Source organism: Tupaia chinensis, unplaced genomic scaffold (assembly GCF_000334495.1).
Source record: "Tupaia chinensis unplaced genomic scaffold, TupChi_1.0 Scaffold000047_1, whole genome shotgun sequence".
Lineage (NCBI taxonomy): Eukaryota > Metazoa > Chordata > Mammalia > Scandentia > Tupaiidae > Tupaia > Tupaia belangeri.
The window spans coordinates 2,914,478-2,933,010 of record NW_006159505.1 but is presented as its reverse complement, the minus strand read 5'-3'; the positions used below and the strand labels follow the sequence as shown (position 1 = coordinate 2,933,010).

General features: G+C 54.8%; 1 protein-coding gene across 3 annotated transcripts; it reads right to left on the bottom strand.

Annotated features, from left to right (window-relative positions):
• Nucleotides 1–200: 200 nt before the first annotated feature.
• Nucleotides 201–14,691, bottom strand: PLEKHB1 (pleckstrin homology domain containing B1). 3 transcript variants are annotated; one of them, XM_006140969.3, is made up of 8 exons: nt 14,584–14,691; nt 12,887–12,962; nt 11,688–11,840; nt 11,329–11,431; nt 9,504–9,543; nt 6,844–6,948; nt 1,962–2,061; nt 201–1,399 (listed from the first exon to the last, which is right to left on the bottom strand). In XM_006140969.3, the coding sequence occupies exons 2-8, from the start codon at nt 12,921–12,923 to the stop codon at nt 1,263–1,265; spliced, it is 675 nt and encodes a 224-aa protein (XP_006141031.1). In that variant the 5' UTR covers nt 12,924–12,962; nt 14,584–14,691; the 3' UTR covers nt 201–1,262. The 3 variants fall into 3 exon arrangements, with proteins under 3 accessions (XP_006141031.1, XP_006141032.1, XP_006141033.1); XM_006140970.3 differs by having other exon boundaries at nt 14,614–14,673; XM_006140971.3 differs by lacking the exon at nt 6,844–6,948.
• Between the last annotated feature and the right edge of the window lie 3,842 nt (nt 14,692–18,533).

The following is an 18,533-nucleotide window of genomic DNA, read 5'->3' as shown; positions in this document are numbered from 1 at the left end:
GAAGGCCTCAGGAACGAACGGATGGCTTCGACAAAAGCAAGATCCAAAGGTTAAGTGACTGGCCCCCAGTCCTTTGGCTAACGAGCTGTCTGTCACTGCTTCCATTTGACCTCAGAACATCACTCCTCTTACTATTGCAGAGAAGGCCTGGTGGTGCTGGGTCATGCAGATGTCCCAAGGAGATGCCTCCCGGGAAAACAAAGGGATCCGGAGCCAGGGCTAGAGCCGACCACACCTTTATTAGTTTGCAGCAGAGCCAGTGGAGCCCTCTACAGGGAACTTTAGTGGGCTACTCTGGCTACCCGAGGGACATCAGCATTTCTCCTGGCAGTTAGGACAGGATGGGGAAGAGACTGGAGAGGGATCGAATGAGGTGGCTGCTGGGCCACCTGCAGGCAGGCACATGTGCAGCTTCCCAGACTGGTACAAAGGTGGATCAGGCCCCGGGGGTGACACTGTCATCTCCCCCAGAGATGAGAAATCTGAGATGGCGACAGTCACAGCTACAGAGAGCTGAGCCCTGAGATCAGAGAGGCATTCTTGATGGTGGCAATTTCTTAGGGCTGGGGACTGAAAACAGCTCCCCTGTCCCCCAACCTGTCGCGCTGGGCTCAGCTACGTTTTCAGCGGGAATAGGAGACCCAGGAAGTTGGGAGTAGGAAGGAGGGTAAATTCAGGGAGTGTTTTGGAATGGGTATGTATGTCAGAATTAACAGATGCAGCCCCAAAACAGCTCCCATATCCCCTTCACCCAGCAACCCCCCTCGCCTGGAGGCCTACCATGACCTGACTCCTGCCTCACTCCTAACCCAACTGAACTCTTTAATTCCTCCCACATGCCCTGACGTTCATGGCCCTGTGAGCTTGCCAATAACCCTACCCCCACGTCCTTGTAAAGGACTGATAATGGAGGCTGGGTCAAGTGTTCTGTTTACTCTTGGTTTCTGCACCAGGCCTGGGGCTCCCTGACGAGACAGCAGAGAACCCAGGGAGTTCGTGCTCGCTGTGTCCTTGCGTGTTTGGAGGCGATACACCTGTATGTCTGTGGGGGCTCCTGGGGTGTCTGGCTGCAGATGTGAGAATCTCTAGCCATGTCTCTGCCTGGGTGAGGGTGGGGAGTGGGACCAATGGTTCAAGCCCAGAAGGGACTAGCGGACAGGAAGGGGCCCAAGCGGGACAGCGCGGATGGTGGAGGGTGAGGTCCAGGAGGAAGAGGGGTCTGGCGGTCTACGCGCAGGCTGCAGCGCTCGGGGCCCCAGAGCTCAGAACCAGCAGGGCGACCACATGAGTGAGCCCAGCGCGGCGCCGGTGGCGGCTCCGGCCAGCATGCCCATGGCCAGCGGGGCGCCGGAGCTGTAGCAGGGGTCCTCCCGCACGATCACGTGCGTCACGCCGGGACCTGCGAAGAGAACCGGAAGGGCCGCGACTTGAAGGGGAGGGCAGAGAGATCTTCGTTCCCTTCCCGCATAATTGCAGCTCAAACCAAGGGCTCACTCTTCCGCTTCCCAGTCAGGGAAACTGAGGCCTTGACGCGGAAAGGGCTCCCCGCCACGGCTTCCGGGCCTTGGGTCTACTACGGATGTTGGGGGCTGTGGGGCTAAGGCGGAGCAGCGAGGAAACGGGATCTATAAGCATCCCGGTGCCACAACTGAGGATGGGCGTTCCCAGCCGTCAGACCTCGGAGCCCTGGAGCTGCCGTTCGCACTTGAGCCACCAGAGGTCGCCACCGGCTCAGAAACAGGTACGGCGGGCAGGCGGGGAGAGTAGGGGCGGGTCTGGAGAGCGAGGTCAGCTCGGGAGTGGGAGGACTATTCTGAGTCTTGGGAATGGGGAGGGGCTTGCGGAGGGTCCAGCCTCTGAAGATCGTGAATACTAAAAGAATGAGGTGTGGCATGACTGAGGGACCTGAAGAGGGCCTGGTGCAGGGAGGCAGGCTGCGGGGCCTCGGGCTAAGGGCTTACCTGCGTAGGGCGGTCCGTAGTAGCTGCGGACATAGGTGGCCTCGTGCGCGTTGGGGGGCACCACCTCGTAGTAGTCCTGGTATGGGCTGTAGACACGCACCTGGGAAGTCCGCCAAGATCAGCTGCCCAGGAACTCCCCGCCCCAGGCTTGGTCCCCTACCTCCACACCCGGCTAAGACCCCATGAAGCCCCCTCCCTAAATTTAGAAAAGGTAATGGGCAACACCTGGGGAAAGGCCCTCCCTCCCCACAACTCCCCACAACATCCACGGTCCTTGTCCTCTGAAACAGCAGCCCCTGCACCCAGCTCCCAGCGGTGCCCATTCTCCTGCTCTGGCCTCCAAGGCTCCCAGCGTCCCTTCAGACAGTCTTAACCTTTGCTAACAGCTCTGCATTGGCCCCACGTGTTGAAGCCCAAGCCCTCTACCCAAGAAATGTGCAGGGCTGGGGAGGAAGGAAGGGAAAGGAAGAAACTGTTAGGAGCATCCACTATGTACCGCTGGTGAGGGAGGTGTCCAGGTGTGCTGCCGCCCCTTATCCTTCGGGCAGGCATTGTTACCTCCACATTGCCAGAGTTGGAGACTGAGGCTCAGAGAATGGCCGGTGTTCTTTCTCCCTGCCCTTCCCTTTCCCCCATGTCTTCCTGAGTTCTCTGTGGACTTCACTGTGCCTCTCATTGCTATCCTTTCTCCTGGTCTTTCCGGGCCACACCCCAAAAGTGAGCTCCCTGTGGGCCTGGACTGCCACTCACTCGGGTGGCCAGCAGGGTCTTGTGCAGAGCAGGAACCAAAAAATATATGCTGGTTAATCGGAAGCTCCCAATCCAAACCCCCGATTACCCATGGGGGAGCAGACCTGCGGACAGGGCAGACCGCCTCTTCTGAACCCCTCCCCTTAGCTCCCTCCTGTCTCTGTCTCTCTCTCACTGGGCTTCACACCTGAATGGGCCAACTCCCCTACGAAGTTCACGTGCCTCAAACTCCAGCCATCCCAGGGTGATTGCAACATCTCTCCCCCAAACCTGCTCCTCTTCCCACAAGTGCTTTTCTCAGTGTCATAACTGTGCACCAAACCAAGAGATCAGGCTACCCCCCTTGATCTTCCGCATCACACCAGCCACCAGGTCTCATGGTTTTTATTTTTGTTTTTAAGCTGCTAAAGGACACCTGCAGTCACCTGAGAGACAAAGAGAGGGAGAGGGAGAAGTAACCCCCACTGGGGCATGATCGCACCACAATCCCTTCTCCATTTCTCCATTCTAGTGAGATTTGGGGCTCACACACACACATTTCCAGTGTGTTTTTTAACCCTCTACAGCTGAGACTTGAACTGTGCAGTTGGCCATGTGGGATCTGGCTCCCTAGACCACGAGGCTGCAGGGCTTGCCCTTTTATCTTCTAAATACACTCTTCGGCCTTCCTCTTGGCCAATGCCATGAAAGTAAGCCATTGATTTTAATAACCTGGAAATTTAGAGTGACCTTGAAAAAACACTTTTTGGAGGAGCAGCTGGGGGAAGAAGGCAGACTACACGGTTGAAGAATGGTTGAGAAACGAGGGGTGGACTCACATGTCAGAACATCAGACACGTTTCGAAAAGCTTGGCTGTAAAGGGAGGTTCTCCAAGCACGCCTGTGACTCAGGTCTCCATGCCATTTCCTTTTGACAGGGACACCCACCTCACCACTTCGCATTCAACTACCTAAACTGTTTTTCTTTTTTTTTTTTAAATGCCAGAGGGTGCATGCACTTGCCAGAGGGAGAGGGAGAGGGAGAGGGAGAAAGCACTCCTGGATGGGGCATGGCCACACCACAATCCCTTTTCCTCCATTTCTCCAAGATCCCATGTCAGGGTTTTGGCACATGTGCACACACACACACATGTGGCATGTTTTTCAAGCCACCAGAGTCAGGATTCAGACTATAGTCAGCCATGTGGGATCCAGCTCCCCTAATCACCAGGCCATAGGGCCAGCCCTAAATTGTCTTTCAGACTCAAGTATTGCTCCCCCGGAATTTTGGGTTCTGTTGGAGCCCATCTGGACACCCACAGCCTCTGTGAGCGTCTGTCTCGCCCATCAGATTTGGGAGCTCCAGCTAGGGCAGAAACTGGGTCTGATCAGACCTGCCTGGAACATGGCAGGTGCCTAATGAAATTTTCTTGACTTTATCTCAAGAGCATCATATACAGGGCCAAATGGGAACTAAGGCCATCCAACTCTCAGTTCAGTTTCAAGTTAGGAGGACAAACAGCCCCAGGGCCAGGCAGGAGGCTCAGGCAGCAGCACTGGAGGTCCTCACCCTCCAGAGACTCTCTGCGCTATGTTCCCTCCCTGAGTGATCCAGTCAGCTTTTTGGTGGGAGTGGCCAGGATCTGGGCTCCATGCCCAGAAGGGGCTGGAGGGATGGGCGCCTCAGACCCAGTTTTGCTGGCAGAGAAATTGGAAGCCCTGAGCTCCACCTGGTCTGCAACTGCACAGTGAGTCAGAGGCTTTGGGAGGCCCTGGACAGGGTGGAAAACACCACCTCATGTCCCCTCGGGGCCCGTGTTTCTACCCTCCAGGTTGGGGAGGCCCAGAAGTAAACGCATGGAGGTCACCTGGCAACAGCCAGACACACTCCAGAGACCTCATCGGTAGAATCTGAGGCTTGATCTCTGATCTCCTCCTTAGAGGCCCAGCCTCTTCTGTGGGCAGGGACCGTGTTGGCTAGTCAGGGGGGTCACATGCAAATGATTCCTTCCCTTAGACAACCTGTTTGTACTTAGGCGACTGTCTTTTTATTTCTTGGTAGAAGGCATGTGGGCACTCCCTGGAGAGACAGGGAGACACAGAGAGAGAAAAAGGAGAAAGCATCCCCCATGGGGGGATGGTCATGCTGCAATCCCTTCTCCTATCTCTCCCTCCTCTCAGGATTTTGGGCACACACACATGTGCCCAGCACGTTTCTCAAGCTGGTGGGTACGAAATGTGACTCTGGCTGCCTTAACCACCAAGCTACAGAGCTGGGCCAGGTGTACTATTTTTAAATCTTATTTTCAGGCATTCCCACTTCTTTTTTGTTTATTTGTTTGTTTTGTTTTGTTTTTGGAGAGGTTTTTGGTATAGGACGCATGCGCTCGCCAGAAAGAGAGACAGAGAGACAGAAAGCGAGAAATCATCCCTGCCCGGGGAGAATGGCCACGCCACAATCCCTTCTCCTCCATTCTCCTCAGGATCTTGGTCGCTCACGCACACACATCTGGTGTGTTTAAGCCACCAGGTCCAGGACTCGAACCACAGTCGACTACACAGGAGTCCAGTGACATAGCCATTACGCTAACTGCTGGTACTGCCCACTTTTGTTTTTTAAACAAACCACTATCCTAGTTTGGGCATAGGGAATGCCTCGGAATGCTGGGCTGGGAGGCCTAGGCCTGCCACTGATGAATGGAGCGACCTGCTCAGGTCAGGTAACCTTCAGAGCTGCTGCTTTCTTTTTTTTTTTTTCCTTTCTTTCTTTGGGAGAGGTTTTTGCTATAGGATGCGTCCACTCCCCAGAAAGTCAGAGGGAGACAGAAAGACAGAAAGCGAGAAATCACCCCCGAGGGGGGATGGCCACGCCGTAATCCGGGGGATGGCCACGCCGTAATCCCTTCTCCATTCTCCTCTCAGGATCTTGGGCACACACGTGCCTGGGGCGTGAGTTTTAGCCACCAGGCCCAGGACTCGAACCGTGGTCGACTACACAGGAGTTCAGTGACATAGCCATTGCGCTAACTGCTGGTCCCAGAGCTGCTGCTTTCTTATAACGTCCTTCCTACCTGCCTGCTCCTGAGAATCCAGCAAAGCCACAGCTGTGCAATGGATGGCCAGAGCCCTTCAGGGCTCAGTGGTTCTGCAAGTCAGTATCCCCAGGGGCAAATGTTTAGCCTATAGATGTCCTGGGCCCCACCCCAGGCCTCTGAAATGAGAGCATCCGGGTCTGGGCTGTGGACGCGTTGCCCTCATCTTTCAGGGAGGTCCCACTGACTGTAAGACCAAGACCCTACACAAGCCCCGCGCCAGGCCTCACACTGAGCTCTGGGGGCAGAAAGAGAATTCACACTGCTTTTGAGAAACATTCAAAGTAGGGAGACACAGGCCCCAATGAGGAGAAACAAGGCCCAGGAACTTACACTATGCAGTCCTAGTGCCCTAGCGGAGGTGTTTTTCTCCGGCCCTCCTTCCGTCGCTCGTTTGCTCATTCCGTGAATGTTCTAAGGCCTGCCTGTGCCAGACATCGTGTGCCAGGAATGCGGAGAGTCGGAACAGACTGTCACCGTCCTGAGCACTCACGGAGCACCTGCTGTATGCCCAGCCCTGTGCCAAGCTCCGCAGAGCACAGCGAGTCAGACTTGGCCCTTGCCCTGGAGGAAATCCAGGTCTCCTAAGACCAGAGAGGAATAAGCCACCTCTGAAACCAGGCGGAACGAAGACAGTGCATCATATACAGGGCCAAATGGGAACTAAGCTTGCTGCTGGGCTGAGACAGGAGTGACGGTGCCTGGAGGTGCCCTTGAGGGCTGGGCATTGCTTTGTCTAGTGAAGAAACTAAGAGGCTTGGTGGCAGAGAAAGCAGCGTGTGCAGAGGCAGGAAGAGGGGTGAGGTCTGCTGGGGCTGGGGTTAGAGGGTGCAGGGACAAGGGGATGTGGCAGAGGAGACTGGACCGGGCCAGGTTCTGAGGGCCTGGAAAGCCAGCTGTGGTTGGTGTTCCTTGGTAATGGGGAGCCATGGAATGTTCGTGAGCTGGGGAGGGATGTGGTTGGGCCTGGTTCTGGAAGTTCACCCTGGTGACCAGGGTGGGCTGAGCTAGCACTTACCCAGGGTGGCCCTGGTGGCAGGGAGGGCTGAGCTAGCACTTACCCAGATCCGCCTCTCAACCTTACAGGGGCTCCATGAGCGGGTCACACACCTGACCTTGGGGCAAACCCGGCGGCTCCTAGGAGGGACGGTGGCTCCAGCTGGGGCCTGCTCAAGCCACAGAAACCCAAGAAGGGGGAGGGAGGGAGATGTCAGAGACCCCCTACACCTGCAGAGACTCAGAGCTCTTCCCAGGCCCTACCAGAACCTTCTGCCAGCTGGCTGGGGCAGGAGGCTGCCCTCTTCCTCCTCAGCCCAAGGCAATGGGGAGGCCCAGAGAGGGGTAGTGACTGCCAGCAACAGAGGAGAAGGCCCAGTAACCAAGGCCTTCCATCCCATCCTCGCTTTTCTGTGCAGCTGGGGTGCCTAGTCTCCAGACAGGACAAGGCAGCTCTCATTGTCCTCCCCCCACTGGCCCCTTCACCACCTTCACCCACAGCCCTTCCCTGGCTATGCCCCATGGCCCTGCAGACCCTGGTACAACTGCAGTCAGGGGCTCCTGGCACCTCCACCCAGAGTGGGGTGTGAACCTGAAGCACATGGAGGGACAAAGCACAGGTCACTCCATGGCACTGGGACAGAGCAAGGCCCCAGAGCACACAGATGTGAGCAAGCAGGAACATACACTGGCTCTAGTAAGCCCTGGGACCAGAGGGCCATGTGTGTAGGGCAGCGGGAAGAGGAAGAGCAGGTCAGGCAGAAAGGAGGGGTGGAGCTGCAGCAGGGGGACAGGTAGAAGGGGACAGGCAGAGCAGACAGCAGCTTCATAGAGTCACAGAGTGCAGACGGTCAGCCCCCAGCGCCTCCCTTTTGCCTCTCTTGGTTGGGCCCAATTTGCCCGGGCCTTAGAGCTCGGAACCCCTTCTGGGTGCCCCCACCCTGCCGGCCACTGCTCCAGCTTCCTCCCACTCACTCTCTGCCTGGAAGCCTGAGTCTGCCCCCAAAGTCTCACCACAACCCTCAGGGAAAGTCCAGTTCTTCCAGCTGGACCTGCAGGCCCCGTGCGGCCATGATCTCTGCCGATATCTCTCTAGGTCATTCTCTCCAAACATTACCCTCCAGCAAGGCCAGGCTCTGCGGTTGGGCAGACTCAAAGGGTCAAGGTCAGGCTGGGCCTTGGGTGGCTCTTCAAACCTATGCCTCCATCGGTCACTAGGCCCTGTGGGCTCCACTTCCTACACATGTTCTGTGTCCGCCTGCCTGTCTCTTCCAGCAAGGCCTCATCAGTAGCTCCCGCCTGTTGCCTGGACACTGTCCCAGCCTCCTAACTGCTCTACAGCTTCCACTCTTACCCTTAAGATCCATCCCCTACCTTTTCTTTTTTTTGCTATAGGGCACATGTGCTTGCTAAGGAAGGGGGTGATAGATCATCCCCTGGGGGAATGGCAACGCTGCAATCCTTTCTCCTCTGCTCTCCTCTTGGGATTTTGGGCACGTATGCATGAATACATGCCTGGCATGTTTTTCAGGCTGCTTGGTATAGGATTCGAACCATGTAGTCATTCATGGAGGATCCAGCCACCCTAACCACCAGGCCACTGGCTGGCCTACCCCCTACCTTTTTAAAAATACAAATCTGGGCCAGCAGATGGTGTAGCAGTACATTGCTGGACTCCCACATGGCCGACCACAGTTCAAGTCCCAGATCCGGCGGTTTGAAACTCATTCCTGGCACATCATGTGTGCACATGCCCAAGATTCCAGGAGGAGAAGGTATTGCGGTGTGGCCATCCCCTCTGGGTGGACGATTTCTTCCTTTCCCTCTCACCGTCTCCATCTCTCTCTCTCTCCAGTGAGCGCACACACCCTAAGGCAAAAACCTCTACCAAAAAAAAAAACGAAATATAAATCTGATCTGATCATGGCATTCCTTCGCTTCCTGCTGCTCGTTGAAGAAACCAACATCCTTAACAGCCCATGGGCTTGGCTCCTCACTCTGGAGCTCCAGCTACTCCGTCTTCCTTCAGTTCCTCGAGCAGCCAATGTTCAGCCCCTTTCAGGCCTTTGTATATGCTCCTTCACCCCATCCCCACCCCTTTCATCCAGCCAATTTCTGTTCATCCTTCAGGTCTCAGTTTGAGCCTCCTCTGCACTCCCACCAAAGGAGTCACACCCTGCATGTCTCTGTCAGACCAGTTGCCACTATCGAAATGCAATCATCAAGTAATGGATGAGTGGTTTCTCATCGGCCTTCTCCCTTGGCTGAGTCCCGGAGGGCAGGGCCCATGTCTCCCTGGTGCACCTCTGATCCTGGGCATTTGGTTCAGCATCTGGCACAGAGCAGGAACTCAGTGAGTACCTGCTGTTTCACTTGGGTGAATGAGCCCTAGCCTTTCATCTGCAGAAAGCAACCTCATAGGGCTGTCGTAAGGAGCAGCTGGATGACACCTGTACCACGCCTGGCACATAATAGTTGCTCAATACAAGATAGGCCCTTTCCCCTGGTTCTATGCCCCACTCCCCCAACATTCTTCATGGAGACTTCTTTCTCCCCCTGCTCTGAGCACCAGCTGGCTGTCCTCTATCCTTTCCCACTTGAGACTCGGGGCATCTGAACCTCTCTACATTAGACTGAGAGTTCTTGGCAGGTGGAGACCAAGTCTGAGTCACCCGTGATTCCATGGCACGTGGGGTGGGGGAAGTGGGAAAAGAATGAGGCTCACCGGGGTGGAGTTCGCCTCCAGCAGCGCAGTCTTCCATGCTCTGCAAAGCAAAGCCCACCACACCATAAGGAGAGGGCTGAGGGAAGGAGAATCAGGTCCCCACATCTTAGACTCTCCTCCCCTACCCAGTCCCTACCCCCCATTTCTTTCTTTCTTTCTTTTTTGGAGACATTTTTGCTATAGGGTGCATGTGCTTGCCAGAGAGACAGAGAGAAATGAAGGGAGAGAAGGTGAGAAATCACCCCCTGGGGGGTGGTCACACCACAATTCCTTCTCCTCTATTCTCCTCTTAGGATTTTGGGCATGCACACACATGCACCCAGCATGAGTTTCAAGCCACTGGGCCTGGGACCCAAATCACAGTCCACCATGTAGGACTCCAACGCTTTAACCATGACCCCACCTGCTGGCCCTGAGCCCATCTCTTGTAGACCCTCTGACTCACTCAGGAAGACAGTCACATGAATGCCCCAGTCACACGGATGGAGCCTTGTGTTAGACTAATTCTCCCTGTGTGTGTGTGTGTGGTGTTTTTTTTTTTGAGAGATTTTCACTGTAGGGCGCGTGCGCTCGCCAGACAGAGAGAGAGACATAGAGACAGAAAGCGAGAAATCACCCCCCAGGGGGGATGGTCACACCGCAATCCCTTCTCCTCCATTCTCCTCTCGGGATCTTTGGCATGCACGCACACGCACCCGGCGTGAGTTTTAAGCCACCGGGTCCGGGACACGAACCGCGGTCTACTACGTGGGAGTCCAGCGACATAGCCATTACACTAACTGCTGGTTCCCTGTGTGTGGTGTTTTAGACAGGGTCTTGTGTGTCAGAACCCTCCTGCTTCAGCCTCCCAAGTAGCTGAGACTGCAGGTACATGCATGAAGCCTGGCTTTTTTAGGTTGAGCCAGGAATCAAACCCGGGCCTCCCATGTGACCTCTGCCTGCTGAGCAGCAGTGTCCAGCACAGCTGGGCTGGCTAAGTCATTCTTAAGTCCACGGTCTCTGTGCCTCCAGCTGGCCCAGTTTCCCCATCCCTACAGTGGACAGGGGCCCTGGGGGATCTCCTAGGGGCCTTCAGATTCTAATGCCCAGAAGGGTGCTCTGGCTACAGCCCCGCACCGCATCCCAAACCTACAAACATAGCTCCAGAGTTCTGACCCCGGGGCCCCGGGAAGGCCCAGTGCATGCTGGACAATTGGGCCTTTGTCGGTTGTCATGGCACCTGGTGGGACAGACAAGGCTGCTCTGTGCTGTCGGCACAGGCTCAGCTTTCTCCCCACCAACACCCGCATCTCTCTCCCTGTCCTCCAGTGCCAGCGCCAAATGCCTCTCGGCTGGAGGGTAGGAAGGAAAGGAATGTGAGTGAGCAAATGGCGCCGCGAGGAGACACCAGGCTCGCAGAGGGAACGTGCATCTGACACCGGGGCGCCCTACCTGCACACTGCCACCTCTCTCTAGGCAGACCCAGGTCTACCCTTCAGACCAGAGTCCCCACCAGGGCAGCTTCTCAGGAGTGGTGGGAGAAAGGGTCCTTTGAGCACGTCTGCTCCTCTGTATCGCACCAGATAAAACCTCACCTTAGAGGCTGGGAAGTATCTGCTTCAGGAGGACCAGGGGCCCTGCACCTGAGGCAGGCGTGCTCCCCTCTCCCTCGGCATCCTGAGTTCATCGAAGGCCATGTGGAGAGTTCACTGTGACCTCTGATAAGACAACTCCGCTGACTGGCCTTAGTGCCCACTTCCTACCGTCAGGGACTAGAAGGCCCGATGAGGAGGAAGCACCTGGCCACACCCAGATTCCTCCTCTATCCTCCCCGGGAGCAACTCACATGGCATCATCCTGGGTCTCCGCACACAGGTGCAGGCGGGAGCCCTCCCGCAGGTTCACGGTCAGCAGGCCGTCTCGGCTCCGGCCCTCGGGGGGCTGCACATCTGGAAGCAGACAGACACTTCGATGTGCTCTGCACAGGCACTGGGCCCCAGTGTCCCAGTAAGCCAGGAACAAGCGGAAGCCCCACCTTCCCTGGCTCCTATTTACTGGCCTTTGTCCAGCTCCTCTTGACAAGAAGTAGTATCCGTGGACACCTCCCACCCATGAACGTTGCAAAAAGCCCTCCCAATCCAGGTGTTCTGACACAACGGGTGGGCCCCCTACAGTCCATGCCACGAGGGCAGGGCTCTCACTCACCTTGGCACTCTTTGCCAATCTTGATGTCGCGGACATTGAAGTGGATGAGCACGCGGTCCTCCTCGTCCTGTGCTGTCTCATCATGGTAGTAGCCCAGGGTCCCACCCAGCCACAGGGCGAACCAGTTCCGCTTCCAGCGGCGAAGGATGGAGCCTGTGCGATAGTCCAGACCCGTTAGGCGGGCTGATCCCAGAGACCCAGACGGGCCTCCATGGTCCCCCCGAGCCCTAGCCCCCAGCGTCATATGTAACCCCCTCTTCTTTGACCAGCTCCTGGCTTACAGGAGGGCAGGCTTTCTGTCTTGCTGCCTGCCTGCCTCCCCTGGAGCCTGACACAGAGTAGGGGCCCCACCATGTGCCGAATGATGAATGAGTGACTGGGCCCATGGCCTGGCACTTCTAAGTCAAGTCCCAGGTCTCTTCAAGGGTAGAGATGTCTCCCGGCCGTGAGCCTCCTGGCATGTGTGGCCATCATTTGTGTGGTGCCTGCCTCCTCACCACAACTCCCTATAGTGTTTGCTGAGCTGAGTGAACAGAATGGACAGGAAACCTGTCCCAGGGGTCCCCAGGATAGCTTGTGATCAGACCATGATTCTGGTCAGAGACGGGTCTGCAAGCTTCAGACATTTTACAGCTGGGACTAGTAACAGGACGGAGCAGAGGCAGAAGAGCTCTGCAGCCGCCGAAGCACAGAGGTGTTCTTCATTCTGTCCCTGCCTGTTCAGCCCTGGGCTGAGGTGCTGTGGTCACGCCGAGGGTCAAACCCAGTCCCTGCCCTTGAGAAGCTCAGACTCGGGGGTCAGGTTAGGGTGAAGGAGTGGGCGACCCCGCAGGCAGAGACGGTTATATTGTAAGGAGATCACTCAAAGGCATTTGGGGATTATATTATAAGGAGATCACTCGAGGAGGGGCACCCCTGAGCCAACTCAGGCTGCAGCAGGGGAGAGATAAAGGGACAGAGGGACAGTTAGAGGAGGCTCCTCCAGAAGGGCCTGGGTCTAGGCTGGGTCTTGAAGAACGTCGTCGAGACGTTCCGAGCAGCCAGGAATGGAAGGATACGCAGGTGGAGGGAAGGGCATGGAGGGAGGGAGGGTAAAACGGCCCAGGTTTCTGGGGAGAAGGGCAGTGTGGCCAGCCCCCCAAGTGGCCTCCCTCACCCTGCCCCAGGACAGGGTGTAGGACGCTCAAAGGCTCACTCACTCTGTCTCCACAGCCAGCCGCCCCTCACCAGGGCCATTTCTTCAAAAGGACTTTCCAGGGCGGAGTCAGGCGGGATCTGTCAGAGGAGCCAAAGGACACACAGGCCTCATCAGACGCTCCAGACTACTCCCCAGAGAGATGCCCCCCGCCAGTCCTCCCTTGGGGAGCCTCTGAGGAGACGTTTAGGGAGTGCCAGTAAACAAACACAGGCCTGGCATCTAGGCCTCCTCCCTGTCACCAGGAGCAGAGAATAGGGCACTGTCCTTGTGGGGAGCTGGTGCCCAGGACAGCTCCGGCCTGTTGTGATGGGTGGGGGTGGGGAGCCGGAGCCTTCTCCGACCTCAGCTCTGGCCTCAGCTCCGGCACTTTGGCTAGGTCTCTCCTCCCCACCCTCTGGCCTAGCCTGCATTTCTAGGTCTGTGAAAGTGTGTCTGTGAGGCAGGTAGAGGCTGGAGTGAGGAATTCTTTAAATATTAAAGACTCTGGAATTTTGAAATGCCACAAGCATAGGAGATTAGAATCGTGGCAACAAACGAGGGATTTTCATGACAAAAAAAATCCTCCCTGGTGGCTGGCAGGTGGTGTGGTGGTTAAGGGCACTGGACTCTCACATGGCCAACCACAGTTCGAGTCCTGGACCTGGTGGCTTGCTTTCTCAATTTCCCTCTCTCTCTCTCTCTCTCTCTCTCACTCTCTCACTCTGTCCCTCTCTGGTCAAATTAAAACAAATAAATAAATAAAGTTAAATAAAATAACTCTTAAACAAAAAAAACCCTCCCTTATATTTGGAGCCCATCAGAACCATCTACAAAGCCCATGAAATAATAGTTTAACAGTAACTACGGGGGACCAGTGGGTGGTGTGGTGGTTAAGGTGCTGGACACTCCAACATGGCCGACCATGGTTTGCGTCCCAGACCTAGTGGCTTGCTTTCTCACCTTCTCTCACTCTCGTCAAATTAAAAATAAATGAATGAATAAATAAAGTTAAATAAATAATTATTTAAAAAAAAAAAAAAACAGTAACTACAAATGAGCACTGCGTGCCAGGTACACTTCTCAGTGCCGTCCTCTATTGTCTCATTTAAGCCTCCCAACAGTCCTTGCTCTTATTCCCATTTTAGTGGTGGAGAAACTGGGGCCTGGACAGATCCAGTCAGCTGCATAGACCCACTTGATCAATAAACAGGGGAGCCAGAATCCACACCCAGCAGTCCTGGCCTCTACCCATTATACCAGCAGGAGCTTTGAGAATGCAGTGCCCAAGTCAGACCCAACAATTAATGGGAAGGACTGGGGTGGAAGGAGGAAGCACCACTAGTCTTCAAAGACTCCCAGGTGACTCCTGAGCCGCAGGGTTTGGGAGCCACTGCACGTTCTGTACGGGGTCAACTTGTAACCCTGTTAGGTAGGGATCCTTACTCCTATTTTACAGATGGACTAACTGATGTACATGACGGACCATGAACCGGAACCCAGGTGTCTACTGCTCCTGAGGGCAACTTGCTAGCAGATACCTTTGCCCCTCCCCCACCTGCTCACACCTGTTGCTGCGTAGTAAGGGTTGGCACACTTAGGCTGGGAAGCCCAGCCTTCTCCCTGCTCCTTCTGCCGCTGCTTCCCTCTCCAGGCCCTAACACAGATCAGACAAGAGGGCCAGGTGCAAATTCCCTCTCCAGTTCCCCTTGGTACACCCACCTGTCTACACCTGTTGCGGATGCTGCTCACCAAAGCGGCTGCTACTTGATGCTGCTGCCTCCTAACCCGCTGCGCCTGCGCGGTGTGTGTCCCAGACAGCCAGGGGCATTTCACTCCCCACGCTGTGCCTGGGGCCTTGTGGCCCCGGGCCCCGCCCCCTGGGCCCGCCCCATCCCGAGGGAGAGGGCGTGGCGTGAGAGAGGCACCGCCCCAAGGCCTGCTGGGACTTGTAGTCTGCAGCCCTAGAGCAGCCTATCCAAGGTAACGGTCTTCTGCTGACCCCAGCACCAGTGAGAGGCTACACCTGAGACTGTATTTTTCTCTGAAGACATCATTTGTTCACTCATTTGTTATGCAATACCTTTTCTTAAGAGTATATTAACATTTTTTGGGGGACCAGCAGTTAGCGTAATGGCTATGTCACTGAATTCCCATGTAATCAACCGCGGTTTGAGTCCCGGACCCGGTGGTTTAAACTCACGCTGGGCGCGTGTGTGTGCGTGCCCAAGATCCGGAGAAGAGAATGGAGAAGGGATTACGGCGTGACCATCCCCCCTGGGTGGTGACTTCTCGCTTTCTGTCTTTCTGGCGAGCGCACGCACCCTATAGCAAAAACCTCTCCAAAAAAAAAAGAGTATATTAACATTTTTTTCTAGAAAAAAGTAAGTTGTGAGGAAAAGCCAAATTCCTAGTTTTTTTTAAAAATTTTACCTTTATTTTATTTATTTATTTTAATTTGACCAGAGAGGATCAGAGAAACAGAGAGAAAACGAGAAGGCGAAAAGGCAAGCTGCCAGGTCCAGGACTTGAACCACAATCAGCCATGTAGGAGTCCAGCGCCCTTAACTACCATGCCGCCTGCCAGCCTCCACCAAACTCCTAGTTTTGCATGTTTTCTCCATGATCAGTTTGTGCTAGTCACTGCACTGGCCTCTAGGACAGCAACTAACACAACCCACCCCCTTCACCCCCAGCTTCCAGCCTGGTAGAGGAGACTAAATACAAACACATCAGAGCACAGGGCGAGTTAACCATGGGTAACTCTGACTTTGCCCAAGAGGTTCAGGAAGGCTTGCTAGAGGTGTTTGAAAGAAGTTTTGGAAGAGGAGTTTTGTAGGGTAAACCTTAGAGCCCCATGGGGCTCTCATGGGAAGTTCAAGAGTGGCTTGTGTTGAGCCAGATTGGTGGCACAGCAGAAGCGCAACTGGGGTTTGAACCTGGATCCCATGGGCTGGAAGACTGGAGGAGGGAGATCGTGGCTTGGCCAGGCTATGAAGGGTGCTTCCCTCTCCCTTTCTTTCGTGTGCATGCATGCACTCTCCCAGAAATATGTAAAAGAGAGTGCAGCAACTCAGTGTGTTTGGAAAGTAGAGTGCAGGGATGGGAAGGGCATGAGGAGCGCCAGGTTAGATAAAGCTGGAGGGGTAGCAATGTTGTAACCAGAAAGCCTCAGACAGCAAGCTTAGAGCAAGAACGTTAAGACATAGTGATTGGAACTGGGGGGATCGGGTTTCAAGATGAACTAAGGCATGCGGGTGTGCGATTAGTAAATTAGAAATGCTCCTCTAGGGCACAGTTGAAAAAGGATTGGAGGGACCAGAACTGGAAAAGGAAGACCGAGTCTGCATCTATCAATCACCTCACCCCTCCAGGATAATTTCATTGAGTAGCTTAGCCCCACACATCCCCCACTTAAGAGGAGACACAAGGTGCCATTCAGAGAAGGGGAGCAGGGCCTGAAAGGCTCCGGTTCCATCCCCTGTATGAGAAGGGTACCCACCCTGCCCGGGGCCTTCCCTCCTGGCCCAGCGAGTCTTCCTTACCGGGATTGCCGGGCTCATGGTTCCTGGACAGCCAAGACAGCATTTCAGAGAGGACTCACACACGGAGGCACTTTCCTGAGCGCCTTAGAGATAAGGGGATCAGGAAGATGCTACCAACTGGGAGCCCGAAGGGGGAGGCAAAGAGGTGACACGCGGATCCTAAGGGGAGTCGGCAAGTCGTCCTCCCTCCAGTCGATCCCCACTTCCCCAACTGATCACGGAGCTGAACCTTAGTTCCCTGGACAACAAGTGATCCATGACTCGGAGGTGGATCTTCTCTTGGCGTCGCCAAGATTCCCGGGGGTGGGGCGTGGGGATGGGGGTTGCCAGGGCGGGGCTAGCCCTCCTCCCTGGGTGGGAGGAGGGGCCAGCTCTTCATTCTGCGGCCTGGCTGGACAGCTCCTGTCACTCTAGTCCTGGCTGCGCGGCCTGACTCCGTAAGCCTCCCTGGCTCACTGGGGTCCCTGTAATCCCGACCTCGAGCCACCCCAACGCTTTAGCCCTTCGTGCGATGCCTGCCTTGCGGGGGATTCGCCATGGCCGATCCTATTAGCCACTGCGCTCATCCCCTCTTAGCAAGCCCACGAACCAGCTCTCCCAGACCCTCTGTCTTTCATGTCTGTGACTAATACGCTCTGTCTGGTCCCTGGAACGTCCCATGCCTAGCTTCACCTGGCTGAATTCTCTACCACCATAGCAGGTAGAGGGAAGGAGAGAAGGAATTAAAACAGGGAGGAAAGCAGGGAGGAAGGAAAGGAGGAAAGAGAGAAAGGAGGGGAGAGAAATGAGAAGAGCTGGCCTCTCCCAGGCGATTCCTGCTCCCCTTCCTAGGGGCAGCTGGGCCTCCCTTACAGAGGGGTTGGGGTGGGGAACCGTACCAACATCGCCTAGGCCACATTCTCAGCCAGATGGAAGGGAAGTTCCCCAGCAGCAGTGGAGAACTTAGGGAAAAGACCTCCCGATCCTCTCAAAGGAGGGAGGATGCTATGACAAGAAATGGGGAAGGATGCCGGCAAACTAAAACCGCAGACTCATGGAGAAGCTAAAACAGCCAGACTTGACATGAGGCTACAGTGCTGGCTAATGACACTCGGAGAAGCTCATACGAGAGGTGCACTCTCCCCGGGACGAGAACCCCCACATACGTCACAGCGTTCTGCACATAATCCTGGCAGTAACAGACTTCTAGAGCCATGCTGATGGCTGCTGAGCTTGCGTTTAATCTCCAGAGCTGTAACTACGTGGGAAGAGTGTGCATGGACAAGTGAGAGGGCCTGGAGCACAGCAGGAGTCCCGCCCAGCCCAGCAGTCTTGGCTGGGAGACTGTTTAATCACCTAAAACTTCTAGAGGCCAACAAGCAAACAGGTAACTTTCATGTTTCTCTGTAACTCATACATAGAACACTGGCAAAGAGAAACATATTTTACTATTTCAGATGCCTCTAGTGGTTGAATAGCTCGCAGATACTGCTGTACGTGGTTTGCAGAACAGTGAACTGGCTGATCGAATTCAAATTTACTACTTACATTTTCTAGTGAGCATAACATGAGAACAATTTATATGACCTCGATTTACCGAAAAGAAAAGCATTAACATGTATATCAAGTTGCAGTTTGACCACAGGTAAAACAACTTATAGAAAAGGATTTGGGGGTAGGGAGGGTTGCCATAGGGTGAGAGTGCTTGCCTGAGAGAAACAGAGAGGGAAAGTGAAAAATAACACCTTGGTGGGCATGGCCATGCCACAAAAAGGACTTTTTCATAGTAATTTTAGGGCCAACCAGATAGCATGATGGTTAAGGTGGCTGGATCCCACATGTTTGACTGTGTGGTTTGAGTATCAGACCTAGTAGCTTGAAAATCATGCTGGTCATGTATGTGTGTGTGTGCCCAAAATCCCAAGAGGAGAATAGAGGGGGGATTATGGCATGGTCCACCTTCTGGTGGGGGCGGGGATTGACTTATCATGTTCTCTCTCTCTCTCTTTCTCTCTGGCAAGCACATACACCCTATAGCAAAAACCTAAAAAACAAAAACAGCGAGAGTTCTAAGTAAAGGAGTGTGGAAATGCAGCTATACTGGAGCAAAGTATCTTAAAAAAAAAAAAAAAAAAAGGGGGGGGGTTT